Raw genomic sequence first — 17,434 nt, forward strand, 5'->3', positions numbered from 1 at the left:
TAAGAAGATTAGAGAATATCAGAAGTGGAAAAGTGAGGTGATTCAAAGGTAGATGGTCCTATGATTGTGAAATAATACATGAATGAGAACTTGAGGCCACAGGCTTCCCTGGCCCGTATGCCTTGGATGCTCATTTAAGAGCTATATATTTTCCCACTACCTATATAGACCAGGCCTGTCTGGGTTTATGCTTATTTGATGCTTGTCAAGCCTGTTAGCCACAAAAATGATCAGCATTCCCACAGAACAATGGGAGAAGCAACAATATGGAAGATAAATCTAAGGAGGCAGAAGAAAGAACCAACAATTTTATAAGTTCTTTCTCAATTTAGTTAGTGAGAAATACCCCAAAAAAAAGACAAAGAGGGCTTCCCTGGCGGCGCAGTGGTTGAGAGTTCGCCTGCCGATGCAGGGGACACAGGTTCGTGCCCCGGTCCGGGAAGACCCCACATGCCACGGAGCGGCTGGGCCCGTGAGCCATGGCCGCTGAGCCTGCGTGTCCGGAGCCTGTGGTCCGCAACGGGAGAGGCCACAACAGTGAGAGGCCCACGTACCACCCCCGCAAAAAAGACAAAGAAATGTAGATAAGCAGCAGCTTCAAATACTTCATTCACTCTTGCTTCAATTTCCAAGGAAGGCCATATGAATTATCAACTGTCAGAAACATGCTGTTGGCAGGGTTTTTCTATTTTCTTTTGACCAGCATCAGATGAATTGAAAAACTGAAGTGTTTTAAGCAGCTACCATGCACTAAGACTTGAGCACATCCATGAGCAAGATGATTGGGGGGTGGGGGGCATGGGGGTAGAGAATCAGGTTCTTTCCCAAAACAGTTAGATTTTTTTCCTGATAAAAGCATGTGAGGCTGGGCTCTCTGCTCAGATGGAGAGAGGTCCCCTTTCTGATGAACAGTGCGATACTGCAGACACAAAACAGAAGGCAATGCAGGGAAAGAGCTGACCTACTTTCTTTCCTACTCATAAATCACCAAAAAATGTGGGTGCTTTTTTCTCCCCCAAGCAACAAAATAAATCCACTCTCAGGTTACTTTGCCTGAACTCAACTTTAACACCGCAAATATCAGAGTTAAGTCGCTTAACTACTAAAAAGTTAGTACTTTAGAACAGAATTTCCCATTTCCAAAAATTAATTTGCTATTGGGTGAACTGAAAGATGGAGAAGAAAACTCCTCTACAGGTTCCATCTGTCACCTCTCCTCTCCAGAAAGGAACAATAAGGTCTAGGAACCAACTCCAGACTGTAGGTGGAGCCACAGAAAAGCAGCCCCCGGCAGAGGGGCCAGGGCTGCCTGAATGCAGCAGTGTGGGTGTGAGACCTGAAAAACAAACCGGAAAAACCCAATACTGTGGATGGATGCTGACAGTAGCCTCAAATAAAGAAACATACACTTTAATATAATAACTTTTTGTCTACATGCTACAGCATATTTAGCCTAGTCAAGTTGATTAACGTGCCTAGGGTTTGTTTATCAAACAAGCCAGTGACCCTGGAAGGAAACACCTCAGGACTAGGACCCCCCGATGCCTGACATCACTGCCCACATCAGGCTGAAGAATAAGGAGAGGGCTCCACTCCTCCTGAGAGGGACAGCCATCAGCTACCTTAAAGAAGAGGTCCTTTGAGCATGAAACACATGGCCAGGGTAGGTAAGATGCAGCTCCCAGAAATCTGGTTTACGCTCCTCAAAGAATTTCAAAACTTTAAATTAGTTACCAATCCTTTAAAATTGAGACTTGTCAAAAAAATCTGAATTGCTGACTTCTCTTTAAAAATAATGAAAGAATCTAGCAATAATGGGTTGGAGTGGAGTCACAGTTACCTCATTTAGAAATGGCACATGCTACATAGTTTGTCATTACCATGCCTGCAAATGTCTACTGTATTTGCCATCACTGAACCTGCCCAGCCCTGTCTGTGAGCAAGGGTAGGAAGGGGCCTAGGAGAGAATCTGAAGGAATAATCACACCTAGAGAAACACCTTTTTATCTAGGACATATACCCAATTCCAAGCGTGGTCTGGACACTGTCTTGAGGTCTGTTCTAGCAGGAGAAATGAACCTACAAAGGAGAGGGAAAAAAGGTGCTTTCTGAGGGCAACCTAAAACCTGGGCAACATGTCCCAGCCAAACATGACTTATGCACACCATCACTCTCATTAGGATCTACTAGACTCTCCATGTGATTTTTTTTTCTAGGCTTTAAGATCATTTATATAAATACTCTTAGTAGGTGTGATCAGCGTATGTTACCATCTGTTTCAGCCAATATGTGAAAGCATTGTCGCTTTTCAAGCATTTCAAAATCAAATGGAGAACCAAAGGCATTAAAAATAAAGTGCTGGCACACCCTCGGGCTGACCGTAGTGGACATTGTGAGGGCAGCCCATGCGCAGCCTGTGCGCCCCGCACCACCTCCTGTGGAAGCTTGAGTCAACTGTGTAGCTTTCTTCCTTTGTCTCATAACCATGTCCACCAATGAGGATGCTAGTTCACCAGCTGCCCGCCTTAACAGATTAAAGAACAAGGGGAAAGACAGTACAGAAATGAGGCAGCGCTGAACAGAAGTTAATGTGGAGCTCAGGAAAGCTAAGAAGGATGACCAGACGCTGAAAAGGAGAAATGTCAGCTCCTTTCCAGATGCTGCTGCTTCTCCACTGCAGGAAAACCGCAAAAACCGGGGCACTGTAAATTGGTCTGTTGATGATATTGTCAAAGGCATAAATAGCAACAACTTGGAAAGCCAGCTCCAAGCTACTCAAGCTGCTAGGAAACTGCTTTCTAGGGTAAAATAGCCCCCCACAGACAGCATAATCCGGGCTGGTTTGATTCCAAAATTTGTGTCCTTCTTGAGCAGAACGGATTGTAGTCCCATTCAGTTTGAATCTGCTTGGGCCCTCACTAACAATGCTTCCGGGACATCAGAACAGACCAAGGCTGTGGTAGATGGAGGTGCTATCCCAGCATTCATTTCTCTGTTGGCATCTCCCCACGCTCACATCAGTGAACAAGCTGTATGGGCTCTAGGAAACACTGCAGGTGATAGCTCGGTTTTCCGAGACTTGGTTATCAAGTATGGTCCAGTTGACCTGCTGTTGGCACTTTTGGCGGTTCCTGATGTGTCATCTTTAGCACGTGGTTACTTACATAATTTTACCTGGACACTTTCAAATCTTTGTCGCAACAAGAATCGTGCACCCCCCCTTAGACTCTGTTGAGCAAATTCTTCCTACTTTAGTTCATCTCCTGCATCACGATGACCCAGAAGTTTTAGCTGATACCTGCTGGGCTATTTCCTGCCTTACCAATGGTCCACATGAACGGATTGAAATGGTTGTGAAAACTGGGGTTGTACCCCAACTTGTGAAGCTTTTAGGAGCTATTGAATTGCCAGTTGTGACTCTTGCACAAAGAGCCATAGGGAATATTGTCATTGGAACAGATGAACAGACTCAGGTTGTAATAGATGCAGGAGCACTTGCCATCTTTCCCAGCCTGCTAACAAACTCCAAAACTAACATTCAGAAGGAAGCTACATGGACAATGTCAAACATCACGGCTGGCCGCCAGGACCAGATACAACAAGCTGTAAATCACGGATTAGTCCCGTTCCTTGTTGGCGTTCTCTCTAAGGCCGACTTTAGGACACAAAAGGAAGCTGTATGGGCTGTAACCAACTATACACGTGGCGGAACAGTTGAGCAGATGGTATACCTTGTTCACTGTGGCGTAACAGAGCCGTTGATGAACCTCCTAACTGCGAAAGACACCAAAATTCCTCTGGTTATTCTGGATGCCATCTCAAATATCTTTCACGCTGCTGAGAAACTAGGGGAAACTGAGAAACTTAGTATGATGACTGGAGAATGTGGAGGTTTGGACAAAATTGAAGCTCTACAAAACCATGAAAATGAGTCTGTGTACAAAGCTTCATTAAACTTGATTGAGATTGAGATCCTCCTCTTTCTCTGTGGAGGAAGAGGAAGATCAAAATGTTGTGCCAGAAACTACCTCTGAAGGGTTTACATTCCAAGTTCAGGATGGCACTGCTGGGACCTTCAACTTTTAGATTGTACACCTGAGGCATTAAGTTGTTTGTTGTGTACTATGTTTGGTAGAAGTTTGTCTTACTGTTTCTCTACTAAGAACTCTTTTTACATGTGGTTTGTTATTGTAGCACTTTTTACAAAGAAACTATTCTTGAACAGTTCCAAACTGTACATACTATATGAAGCTTCTCCTCTCAGTGGGTTTCTTATTTCTATGTGGAATTTCATATCTTGCAGTGTCCTGTAAATAAAGATTAAATTCCACCCTTTTCTTAAAAAATAAAAAAATAAATAAAATGCTGATAGGGTAAAATGGCAAGCTTGAGAAAAGAATGCCAAATCTTTAAAATCTACTCTCAATTTATTTCATACAACTTGGTCATCCATGAACTTTCTGTAGGTGATTAAATTCATTGTGCTTATTATCTGTACAGCTATTGACCAGTAGCAGACTTCATGACTGGATTAAAGCTGGGGAAATGTTGATTAGATAATGTGGATCCACACCTGGCTCATCACACTCATACTCAGATGAAGCAGCTCTCACTGGCATACTAACCCACATGGTTGAGAATGAGAATAAATGCCCTAGCTAACCTGTGTACCAGTTAGGATCCCAGGTTAATAACCAGGCTTTACTTATTTTGGTCACCTACCTTGAGTGTCAGGAATTATACATATGAAAGAACCAAAGTATTAGTCACGGTATATTTTAAAGTTGGTTGCAGACATAACATAGAAATTTCATTCCTGTTACCTCTATTCTATTACTCCAGCTCCCTTGCTTTATTCCCCTTTATTTGTGGTCAATGCAATCTGAGAGGACATTTAGAAAGAGTTTAATGTAAATCTTCAGAGTATGCCCATGACCATTCTCTACCTGGGAAATTGAAGAGGCAACCTCTTCCACCAAAACAGCACTGACACTGCTTAGAAATCCCTGTGAGGGGCAAGGAGTGTCAGGCACACAAAAAGGATCAGTTCCCCTCACAGGAGGCAGGCAACTCACCTAACATTAAACAAAGCAACCATTCTTCTGTGTGCTTCAGAGTCTTTCTAGAGCCCCAGATGCTTAACCTAGCCTGATCACCAGTCTTCCAATATGCCATTATAAACGGAGAAAAGTTCTTAAGCTTTTACTTCAGTAGCTGGCTGAATTACATTATTAATATCTGTATCATAAGGCTACTTCAAGACATAGCTAAGTAAGGCTTCTAGCTCTTGAATCTCATTCCCTCTAACAAGATCCAAATACTGGGCATCACAATGGAGTGTGGGTGGGTAACAGTTATTCTTTCAGGCTTGTGCGTAACCATCCCGATTCCAGGACTACCACATGTTGCAGATGGCCCTCCCTTAGGGAGGGTGTAGAATGGCCACTGCCTACTCTCCATTTGCCAGCAATGGAGGACACTATACATTTTTTTTTTTTGGCTTCATTTTTTGGCTTCACTGCTGCATGGGGTTTTCTCTAGTTGCGGTGAGCGGGGGCTACTCTTCCTTGCGGTGCACGGGCTTCTCATTGTGGTGGCTTCTCTTGTTGTGGAGCACTGGCTCTAGGAGCACAGACTTCAGTAGTTGTGGCATGCAGACTCAGCAGTTGTGGCTCGCGGGCTCTAGAGCACAGGCTCAGCAGCTCCGCAGCATGTGGGATCTTCCTGGACCAGGGATCGAACCCATGTCCCCTGCACTGGCAGGCAGATTCTTAACCACTGTGCCACCAGGGAAGTCCCGACACTATACATTTTTAATGAAGGGCAAGGAGACAGTAACACATGATGCCTTAAGGGAATATCGCTTAAAGTCAAACAAATTTCTCAAGCTATATAGACTGTGGATCAGCGTTCTGTCCTCAAGACTTCTATCTAAAATCCTAAAAATGAAACTAACAAAATAAACCTCATCCCCACTCTAATAACCCAAATCCAATTTGGTGAAACCTTAAACATTGCTGGTTGTACTTTACCTGAGGACAGAGGGCTTCTAGCTGGCTTGCAGACATTCGAACAAGCTTTACACCTTCTTCATTGTTTGAGATGGAACAGGCCAAGTTGGCAACCTAGAAGAAAAGATGAAAAAGACCTTTGAAGATTTTTCTCTTTTAACTTTAAAGGAAAACAAATGTACACCTACCCCATCCCTGACCTTTACAGAACAAATGACAAAAGCACCAAAAGTGTTTTACCTCTCACAGATTGATTACCTGCTTATGAGGACAAATTTTTTTAGCTCTGTGCTAAGGAAATTAAACTCATAACACAGGTCACATTGTAAGCTGGTGGCAGAACACTGAAAGATCCTAGGGCTTGTAACTCACCAGCTTTACATGGGCTCTAACCTGCCTGAACAGTAAGTTGAGAAAAAGGGTCTCCTGGTGTGAGACGTGAGAAAAACCAAGGAACCAAAGGCACCAAAGAATCATTGGCACCCTCAAATAAAATGTACTCTGCAGCTGTTCTTAAAGGAAGGAAATCGAAATTCTAAGCTGCTGTTCTCATTGGACAGGTGAATGGATGCTTACTTTAAGCCAAGATGAGTTTTATTTGAACGCAAGGCTATTTTTCAAATTAAAAAAATAGCATTAACACATCAAGATGGACCCAAGTCCACCCTCATCAGAAATGGAAGAAGAAACAGAGATGATATCCCATAGTTAAGAGCAAAACTGTCTTTTAACTGGTTTCTCAAAAGCACTGACAGCTGGACTGTTTCCTGAATGATGCTATTTCATTTGAACTAAAATCTTTACCTTGCCATCCAACTGCCTCAATGACACTACTCATGTAGCCAGAAACAATCTTTCCAAGTTGTATCATACTTCTGCTGAAGCTCTGGCTGTGCTGAGAATGTTGTTCTGTAGCGGCTGCTAGGGCTGTGATCACTTACCACTGTTTCTAAATAAACAGGCTTGCCAATTCCATTAGCAATACCAAGGACCAACTGAATACACAGTGCTGAGACATATCTTACCCCAGTTGCAAACTGAGTTATGAATGATAGAGGCGTAGGCAGTTGAATAACAGAGGCACTTTCTGAGAATTTAAAATGCCAGAGTAAACAAGGGCAATGGCAATAACCTTTGATTTTCACTCCTCCACCCAAGTTAAGCAGATAAAGGCACAAGAAAAATTATATACCATTACTGTTGTTCGCAGTGTTACAGTTAGGGATTATCAGCTTTCTGTAAGACTGCGAACTATCACAATCCTGCAATGCCTAATCACAAGAAGAAACAAAAGAACATAGAACTTAAACATAAAAATGTGCGGAAAAAGAAAATTAAGTCAGATCTTTAATGGGTAAGGGCCTTCAAAATCACACAAAAGAAGTAAGATTTATACTCCCTGAAGGTTACAATTCCACTTTCCAGTGTCAACTGGACCTGAGCAAAGAGGCACTTCTATTCATGATGACAGTCTATAGAGATAATTGTTGATTTCTATTTGTTTCCTTTAAAAGTGCTACAAAATATGACCTAAGCTAAATTCTGTAGAAGATAAAACTGTTACAAACATTATCCCTCAAATGTACATTTTATGATGCTCTACTGAAGGAGAAAGCTTAAATTAGATGTGTTTATGAAGCCACAGCTTCTATTGCTTCACTGCCTTAACAAGGCATTTTGAAACCAAATATAAAATTTGAGGCTGATGACTGAATTAGCAATTTGGGACAACAAAGATCCCTAGTCCCACCCCATGCCCACCATTTTCGGAGGCCAGTCAAATGTTAGATTCAGGAAGGTCTGTCACTGTTTCTGCCTTCCACTCTCTAGCCACTACTAGTATAATTTTATATTCTCCCAATTTTATGAATCTGTAAAACTCAGAAAAAAATAATTAAATTAAGAAGCAAAGGATTACAATAAATATTATCTACTACAGATCAGACACATGAGATGGTGTGTGGCTAAAGGCTGAAATGGCTGACTTTTGTAAACCATCTTTCCTGTTCCCTGATACAAATCCTAACAAGACTTGGGAAGACTTATTCTTTATTTTAAAAACATTACTTTAATGTTCTACAAGAGTACACTGCCTGTTTCAGGAGGCCACCCCGTCTGCCCTGGGAGGAGGAAGTGGGCACCTGTCACTGACAGTCTTCTCCAGATGAATGAGCTTCAATTCACCCTCCAGGGAAAGCGCCACTCACTCCTAACAATGACAAATGTGCAAATGCAACATCTCGACCACAGCTCTCTGAGAAGCTAACCTCATATACTAGTGCCAGGCTTGACTGCCATGAAAGCTGGGAATGAGGGAAGGGGCTTCCTAAATACCTCTTTGTGGGGCTCTAGAAATCTGGGATAGCAGCTCAGTAGACTGAAGAAGTTTCTGAAGTTTGAATTAAAAATACTCAGAGCAGCTAACTTCCAGAGAACGTAGCAGACCGGAGACTTTGGAGAGTGATGAGTAACATCTCTAATTTGCTCTCGGAATAAATTTTTATATCTTTGCTACCACAGTAATTTGTGTATTAACAATTTAAACATCTTAGATTCCTGCTAATCTAAGAGGTCGGCTAAGACTGACACTATGACTACCAGCTTTGGAATCATGAGGCCTCTTTTGCACCACTTCTGCCTATCCCATTTAAGTTTGGACCCTGTAGAAGAACACAACATTTCAGAAAACTTTCAACTCCCTGATTGAAAAAAACCAAAGAACAGCCCTGGGCTTTAGCTGGTTTTAGGAGTAGCCCAGTAATAATCTGTGCTGTGCAGGAAAAAATTGTCACAGCCAGGCTGTGTCAAATCAACAAATATGACATCTGTACATGACAGGAAAGACAACTTTTCAGACATGTAGGAAAGCTCTAGAATTTCTTTACTTAAATAAAATGTATGAAACAAGGTTACAAGGGGGAAAAAATATACCATTATGACAAATTTTCCTCTGTTATACATGTGTTGATGACTTTAAATAAATTTAAAATTTGTTTAAGTCAAACATAAGTTGTTTCCCACTGCCCCTTACCCTGGAACCTTTGCAGGAAGACAAGAAGAGATTTGTTTTTGTTCTTGGTAATAAATTAATGACCTACTCTCACAGTAGCCTATACCTGTTGTGGAGGTGCAACAAGTGACAAGAATTGTGGAACAGGGAGCTTTTAAGTCTTAAGTAGTGACACCACGACCTGAGTAGCATGCCGTAAAGTTGAAGCTCAAACTCTACATCACTTGCCATGTGATCTTGGGTCAAGCTACCACCTGAGTTTTCTTCTTCAAAATGGTTAAGCTCTCTGTACTCTCAAAAAATCCAAAGTAATAATAAATCAACTTTTCCAAACTTGTCATATATGAAGAGAGAAGTCCCAACTGCACATCATATAAATTTCAGAACCACTGAAGAAATTTCTAACAATTACTTCCAAACCCACAGAAGAAATGATGATGAAACAGAGGTCAAGCTTCCAACTTTCCAATTTCCAGGGACGGGTGTTGGCTATCTTATTAGGAGGAACAAGATAGCTAACCAAAAAGTGAAGCATACATGGGTGACAGAAAACTTCCAAACTGGACTGTGATGATGACTGCATAGTTCTGTAAACTTAGTAAAAACCATTGAATTGTACACTTAAAATGGGTGAGTTTTATGGTATATAAATTATACCTCAATCATGCTGTTAAAAAAAAATGTAGGGTAAGCAGGTGAGTAATTAAGGGAAATCAGCAGAGGCTAGAAATGAGAAAACAGAAATTCAGAGAGGTAAGCAAGCACTGAAAACTGTTTATGAAGGGAGTATGTGTGCCATTCTGTGGTCAGAACTTGGGTTTTTAATGGGTCTCATAAGGTAGATGCCTTAGATGAGAGACTCTGCACAGAGCTGGGACAGCCAAAAGGCAACATCCTAAGTGAAAGAGTGAATTAAGAGAAAAGTCAACATGAAGAGCAAAATAGTAGGATACTTGCCAGTATAAGCCCTAATCACTCCCTCAAGGAGGAGAAAAAAAAAAGGTCTCTCCTGTAAATTCTAACCAAAGGCTGGCCCTCCTCAGGGGTTTAGGTATAGAAATTATATTATTTATCTGGCCCCCCAAAACTTTTAGGTTTAGGAGGTCATGTATTAGTAGTATCCGTAAGCAACTGGCAGAAGTAAATATAAATGGAAATTTTCTCTGATGGAAAGTAATCTAAACCCAGGCCTCAAAGAATTCCCAAATACGAAATACCAGGAATGTGAACCCACAATAAAAAATACAGGAAGTACACAAGGAAATAAGGCATCTTGAGCAAAAGAACTGTGTAATAAGATCCATGACTTGCAGATACTTAAACGATCAAAAGTGGAGTATTAAGAAATATGTTTTTTTACATTAACAGAGATAACACAAAGGATACAAAGTATAGAAAAGGAAAAACACACTCAGAAATAACTAGGCAGATTTGAGAAGGATCAAAATAGAACTTTAAGAGAAAAGTAATAATGTCTACCATTTCTAGATATTTAAAATAATATCGACTAGACACTGCTGAAAAGAGAATTACTAACCTGGAAAGTCAAACTGAAGAAATTATTCAGGAAAACCAAGACATTTTCATGACATGAAACCATAAAAGGAATTAAGAGACATGAAAGATAAATTGAGGTCTATTATTCAACTATGAGGATTTCAGAAGGGAAGACAGGGAGAATGCAAAAGAGGCAATACTGCAAGAGGTAACAGCTGAAATTTTTCAGCATGGATGAAACAATTTTCAGATCTGGGAAGATAAATTCTAAGCAGAGTAAATAAAAGGAAATCTACACCCTGACACACTGAAGTGAAGCTTTAGAACAAAAGTGATTTTAAAAACAGCCAGAAAGTAAATACAAATTATCTACAAAGAAAGCTCAGTGAGATTGACTGCTGATTTCTCAACAGCAACAATGGAAGCCAGAGATAGGGTAATAATATTTTCAAATCCCTGAAGGGAGGCAGTGGGGGGAATCATCCCAGGACTATACATCCAATAAAATTATTTTTTCAAGAATTAAGCCAAAATAAAGACACTAAGACAAAACAAAAAACCAATCTCAGAGCATTTACTCCAGACAGATCTTTCCTGCCCCAACTAAAGGTGTTTAATAAAGATGCTTTAGGAAAAAAGGAAGCAATCCCAGAAGGAAGGTTTAATATGCAAGAAGAAATGGGAAGCAATGAAAATATGGTATCAGATAAATTTTATGCAAAAGTTGAAATAAGTGAATAAAGCAATACCAACAGTGTCTAACTCATGGGGCTAAAAATTAAGAGAACCAAACTACTGGACAACAATAACATCTAAGTTAGAGAATAACTAAAGTCAAAGCATTCTAAGATTCTCATACTGTTTCAGAAGGAGGAAAAGATACTACTTACCCTCAACCTCTGAATTTAAACATGCATGCTTAAAATATCCAGAGTTGCTAGTAATAAAATGGAGTGTATGATTTCCAAATGAGAAGGGCGGGGGGGAATAGAAGGAAGTGGGAGGACTCAATCAATCCAAAAGAGGGAAGGAGAGTTAGAAACAGAGGAGGAGGGATGGAAGCAGGGTTAAGAAGGGGAAAGAGAGAACAAAAATGCAATGGTAAGAATGAATCCACATGTCATAATGATAATAAATGTGTGTGTACAAAACTCCCTAATTAACAGGAAAAAAACCCCTGCTAACCTGAATAACAATAACTAAACATATGCTCTTTACAGGACACGTTTAAAACACAAAGAAACTGGAAGGTTGAATATTATTTTAAAAAAGAAAGAAAGCTACACTGGGATGATCAGGAGGAAGCACTGGACTCACAGACTCACAGCCCTCAGTTCTCCTAATATTGTTACTGGGAGACGGAAGGCCACATGCTGGGTTAGCTCCTCATCACAGCTCTTTGGAACTCAATTCAGTGTCAACTGAATATTATGACCTTGCCATTTTAGAGGGAATTTACAAAAAAAAAAATCATGTGGACTCTGTCACTACATTTATTACTAAAATGTTGAGGACCCTATGTATTAAATCATTCACTGTCCCTTATGTAAAAGTCCCAAGTAAGGATTTTTTTTTTTAACATTTTACGATAGGCTCATTTCCCATGAAAAAATGGGCATACTTCTTCCATTCTAAAGACAAGAATACAGAACTGATTGTGTGTCTTCCTTTCCTCCATGCTACCAGGAAGTGCAGTAACACAACCAAACTCAAGCATGGCAATTATAGCTCGTAATTGTGTATTATTTCTCTCCTACGTCCTGATTTTCTACATCTACCTTAATTTCTCTTACATGTTTTTGTTCAAAATAAGCCATGCCAAATCTAATTTTAGAGATATAAGTATCTCTAGTAACAGGATTAGAAATTGTGAATTTACTAAAACATCATAAACTATTTTAAACAGCTTGGCTATGTGATATTTTTAAAAAGGCTTTCATGTGTAGATAACCACCCAGGTGATATTGTCATCATTTCCATTTACATGTTATTATACAGATCACTTAAAAAGTTCCCTATTTCTGTCTAATCTCCTGAATAATCTGTCAATAAGGCTAGGAAGGGTGCCTGTCTAAACACTAGTCCATCAGGTCTACTGGTGAGGCAATAGGAGGGCCTACACTCTTTTCTGAAGCAGGGCCAGAGTTGGGCAGAGTGCTTCCTTAATTGTTCCTGCCAACACTCCAAGAGAAAAGAATCTCAATGCTCCTTGAGAACAAGATACATCCATTTGCCTTCACCTGACCATCCCAAAATTTGACTAGGTGGTTCAGTTCAGCCAAAAGAGCTTGGTGTTAAGGTGTTAAAATAGTACAGGCAAGACACTTTGGTCTTACACAACCCCATGCATGTGAAATTACACACCCTTGAAAATGTGAGAAAACCAAGCTCAATATGCTCAGGAAATTCTTGATTCTGAGGTCAGCATTCTTCCCTAAGAATACCCAACTGCTTTCATGCAAACATCCTACTGTCCTGGAAAACTGAAGCTTCATTTGATTGGCCATTTGCAAGAATTTCAGCCTATAGTATTGTACAGAGGTACTGAGAAAATATCCAAGATGTCACAGGCAGATGGTATAAGGTCAGTGTTTAATTCAAATGCCCCTTACAGAGGTTTCTGCAAGGTCACTTTACTGCGTATTATAAGCACAACACAGAATAAAAGTTATAATGAAGATCATTCAATTTGCAGTTAAAATACACATTTCAAGCCAATAAAGCCACAACCTATAAAGTCCTGGATAATGGGAAATACTTGGTCCTGGGGTGGTGGTGGTGGGGGACATAGCAAGTAATGATAATCCAGCTCAAAATCATACCAGTTACATTTACTTTTTGGTTCTTAATTCACAAGGCAATGAACAAAACACTATCTTATTGTACAGTGTCTCGGGCTGAGGGGAAAGGGATACTAAATGATAGACAGTTTTTACAGGCAAGATTTCATGAATTGTATTTTTCCTATTTTACTCTCAATTCATGAAATTGAAAAGGAAACAGAAGACAGCAAAATTAAAAAGGGAAAACTGATTGCTCTTTAGCTATTAAGCTGCTCACAGCAAAGGAGGTAGGCAAAGAATGAAGCAATTAAAAAGGACACGTGGGTGTTGCATTATTGACAAAAAGGTTAATATTTCTGACAGAAAATAAATTTTTCACCTCAATACACTAAACTGACAAGCAATATAAAGAAATCATTAACAGAAGAAAACGGTGAACAGAAGGGTCACCAGCTCATCAACACTGACCCTCAGCTCCTGCTCCCCTACTCACTGGCCTTGAGACGCACAACCTCTATGTACCCTTCACATAAGAAAAGGGGATTCAATACCATGTGGGGAGGTAATAGATCCCACTGACAAATGTAGTGTGAGGCAGTCAGAGGTCCTAGTCAGACCCTGAGAAAATAAGAGCAGCCACACAGCAAACACTCTGTTATTTGCTTTCCCAAGTAAAATCACAGTCATTTAATAAGGCTCCAATAGGCAGCAGGCACCACACAGCCTTCCAAACACTATGCCCACACAGAGGGGCTGGAGAAATCCACTTCTGCTCATAAAACCTCACCAGTCAGTATGTGGTTTTTATGCTTCAAGCTAATCTTGTATTTCCATAATGTGGTATACAGAGAAGGTACCATAATATTCCCATTTCTCTGTGGATGCTATCCCTAATACTACTCAGAAACTATTAGTACATTTGAAGCAACTTTACACGACAACCCAAATTATAGCATAACGTTTTTACACTATTTTATTTGGCCGGGGTGGGCAGGGACAGAGATCAAGACAAAAGTTAAGGAGTTTGTAACTGGCTGAACAGCTAACTATACACAAAGAATCGTACAATCAACACAATGATTTCTAGTGGCAAGCTGAAAGAAAGTTTCTATCCCATGGGTTGTCTTAGACAGTACTTTATAAACATACTGGATAAAAGGAGAAAAGATATGCTTATTTTTTTAAAAAGAAAGAAATGATACAAGTTTGGAAGGGGTTGTCAATAATATGAAGAGCAATGCCAGCAATAGTCCTGACAGGACAGAACACTAGACTGAATCTAAGAAGTTTATACTGCATGAGTGTCAAAACAGAGAGAGTCAAACAACCAACTGCACCCACACAGACCAGGATGGAGAAGATGGAGGTGAGCAGCAGCACCTCTGGAAGCAAAATCCTGGAGCTGACTGTGAGGTCACTGCCCAAAAGCCAGTGGAAGCTTTGGCTGCTCTACGTCCATCCGCCCGCTCTTGCAGCAGGTGTTCAATAAGGACTGGCACTTAAGTGGCAAGCATTCAGAGAAGAGGCAGAATGAAGAGAGCCTCTCAAAGGCCTGAGGAAATCACTTAGACTAGTGCTGTCCAACAGGAATACAATGTGAGCCACATTAAGAGGTGAGATTAGAAAAAATAATATTTAATCTCAAGATAATATATTTCAACATGTAATCAATAAAAAAGATAATGAAATCTTTTACATTCTTTTTCCATGCCACATCTTTGAAATCAGGTGTCTATTTTCACTTATAGCTCCTCTCAATTCATTTGTGTGCAGCAGTAAAAAGATGGACAGGGAGTGTTCCAGAGAAGGAGACTGTGGCCCCCCATTCCTAACAACCAGAGAAATCCACCAGTGGAAGGTGCCGCCTCTGGAAGGAGGGAGTTTCCCACTACAGAATGAGTCTAAGAAAGGGTAAGTGTCAATACACGGATATTAAACAGAAGGGGATTTATACACCAGAGGGAGAATCAATGATTCTATGAGAAAGAACCATTCACTTAGGAGAGAAGAGATGGACTCAATCAGAAAACTGGGCTCCGAACGGGCGAACCTCCAGGGAAAAGTAAAACCAAACAATGCAAGGAACACCAGATAAAACAAGTGGTAAATCGCTGGGTAAATGGCCACAAACAGGATCTACATAAAGCTGCAAGAAACAAACCTGCCCTGTCTTACCTCTTCCATGTCGTATTTATGGCTGGGTAGCAAGCTATCCAAAAACCATGCACTCCACATTCCTTCAAGATGGGGAGGTGTTGTATAATAAAAAAATGTCTGGTCTTTGCACTGGATTCCTGGGAGGAAACTTCTAAATCCTTGAGAGATTTCAGGAGTGACAGGAGTGTCTTTCTTATTCATCATTTATGCTAACGAGGTAACTCCAGCTGAGCCCCTATATATGTTAGACTAATGAGATGACTGAGGATGGGTAGGCCACCATGCCAACCATGTGATTAGAGGATGGGGGCTTTCAGGAAAAACCAAGGTCCACGGAAGGAAGGGATTCTATCAATCATACCTACATAATGAAATCTCAGTAAAAACTCTGGTTGCTGAAACTCAGTGGAGCTTCCTGGCTGAACCATCAATGTGCCAGGAGGTGACATACCCTGATCCACGGGGAGAGGACAGGAAACTCTGTCTTTGAGACCTTCCCGCACTTTACCGTATGTGTCTCTTCATTTGGATGGACCTAATTTGTATCCTTTACAATAAAATGCAGTCATAAGGATAGCACTCTCCTGAACTCTATGAGTTGTCCTGTCAAATTAATGAACCTGAAGTGGGCCATGGAAACCCGCCAAATTTGTAGCTAGTTGATCAGAAGAGCAGGTGGACTGGAGACCCTCAACCTTGCAGCTGGCATTTGAAATGAGGGCAGTCTTGTGAAGAAGGGATGAGAGGTCATGGGAACCCTTGAATTTATAGACAGTTGGGTCAGAAGTACAGGTGGGCTGGGGACTCCCCTAACTTGCAGTTGGCATCTATAGTGAGGACGATCTTACTGGGAATTATGCCCTTTACCTGTGGAGTCTGTGCTAATTGCAGGTGGTTAGTGATAGAATTGTATTTCAATATTTTAGGAGGACAAACATATCTGGCAGAATTCTCAGTGGCTGCAGAATCTGAGTCCTTCCTTTCCTGCCAGAGGCCTATCACCACCAGCCCTTCCCAACTTTCACATAGCACCCTTACTCCCCCTAAACCCCAGGAAAAATGGCAAATGGCCCCTAAAACCGAAGTTGGCCTACAGACATTTACTCCACTTAAGAGGGGGAACTAATAAAAAGAAAGGAAGATGTCAGGAGATTAAGAAAATAATCACAATAAAGTATTTTACCTTTGCTTTAAACAAGTCTCTCACTAATTCAGTGTTTCATTATAATACAAAAGTACTAGTGTGGGGAGGAGAAGGCTTGTCATTGAAGAATGAAGTTCTGCCTTGAATCAGGAATTTGAGGCTTCTATAACAAACACTTTAAAAATTCATTTCCTTTCCATGCACACATGCAGTTATATACCCTAGGACCTCTATTACCATAAATGTAGTTTAAATGTTTGCAGAATGATACTACAAGGCCTTTGGTTATGCATCAAGCAATGAAAAGCCATGTGTCATTTAATACACATATATTATGTGTGTGGGACGATGTGGGTGGAGGGCATGGAGAGGGGAGAGAGGGAAGAAAGGAGTCAGAAGTCAGTTGTGACAGGGAATATCAAAATTAAATATTAAGGGGCCCTTGGTTAGTTCAGAATGAAATAAGAAGTATAAGCATGGACAAAGTTCCTGGAGCAGGTCTCCGAACCCACCAGGTCCATCTAGTGCTTCTTACTGGCCATAAGGCTGTCCACTACGTCAGTAAGCTTGAGTGACACAGCCCTCATTGTGGGAGGAATGCAAGTTACTTAACCTCTCTAAGCCTGTTTCCTTACCTGAGAATGTGGAAAGTACATTGTATTTGCATATACATGGTACACAGCAGGTGCTCAACAAGTGTCAGTTTTGTTGGATGGAGAGGCTGAGGACTGTACAGCAGGTCCTTATAAAGGGCCCTCCAGCTGTAGAACAGAAAAAGGCTGCCCTATGAGGTTCAGCCTGCCATACTCTTTCAGATGCCCTTTCCAATGCC

The 17,434-nt window shown here is 40.9% G+C and overlaps 1 protein-coding gene and 1 pseudogene across 1 annotated transcript in view; one reads left to right on the top strand and one right to left on the bottom strand.

The window, feature by feature from the left end:
* The window catches only part of CTNNA1 (catenin alpha 1), a 177,602-nt gene that overhangs the window by 25,806 nt on the left and 134,362 nt on the right, over positions 1–17,434 (bottom strand). Inside the window, exon 10 of the mRNA XM_027096196.1 lies at positions 6,033–6,125. Coding sequence (XP_026951997.1) covers positions 6,033–6,125 — 93 coding nt within the window. The remainder of the gene's footprint in view (positions 1–6,032; positions 6,126–17,434) is intronic.
* LOC113614572 (importin subunit alpha-1 pseudogene) lies at positions 676–5,620 on the top strand (annotated as a pseudogene).

Source organism: Aethalodelphis obliquidens, unplaced genomic scaffold (genome assembly GCF_003676395.1).
Source record: "Aethalodelphis obliquidens isolate GAN/ISIS:26980383/991018 unplaced genomic scaffold, ASM367639v1 scaffold4, whole genome shotgun sequence".
In the NCBI taxonomy this organism is placed as follows: Eukaryota; Metazoa; Chordata; class Mammalia; order Artiodactyla; family Delphinidae; genus Aethalodelphis; species Aethalodelphis obliquidens.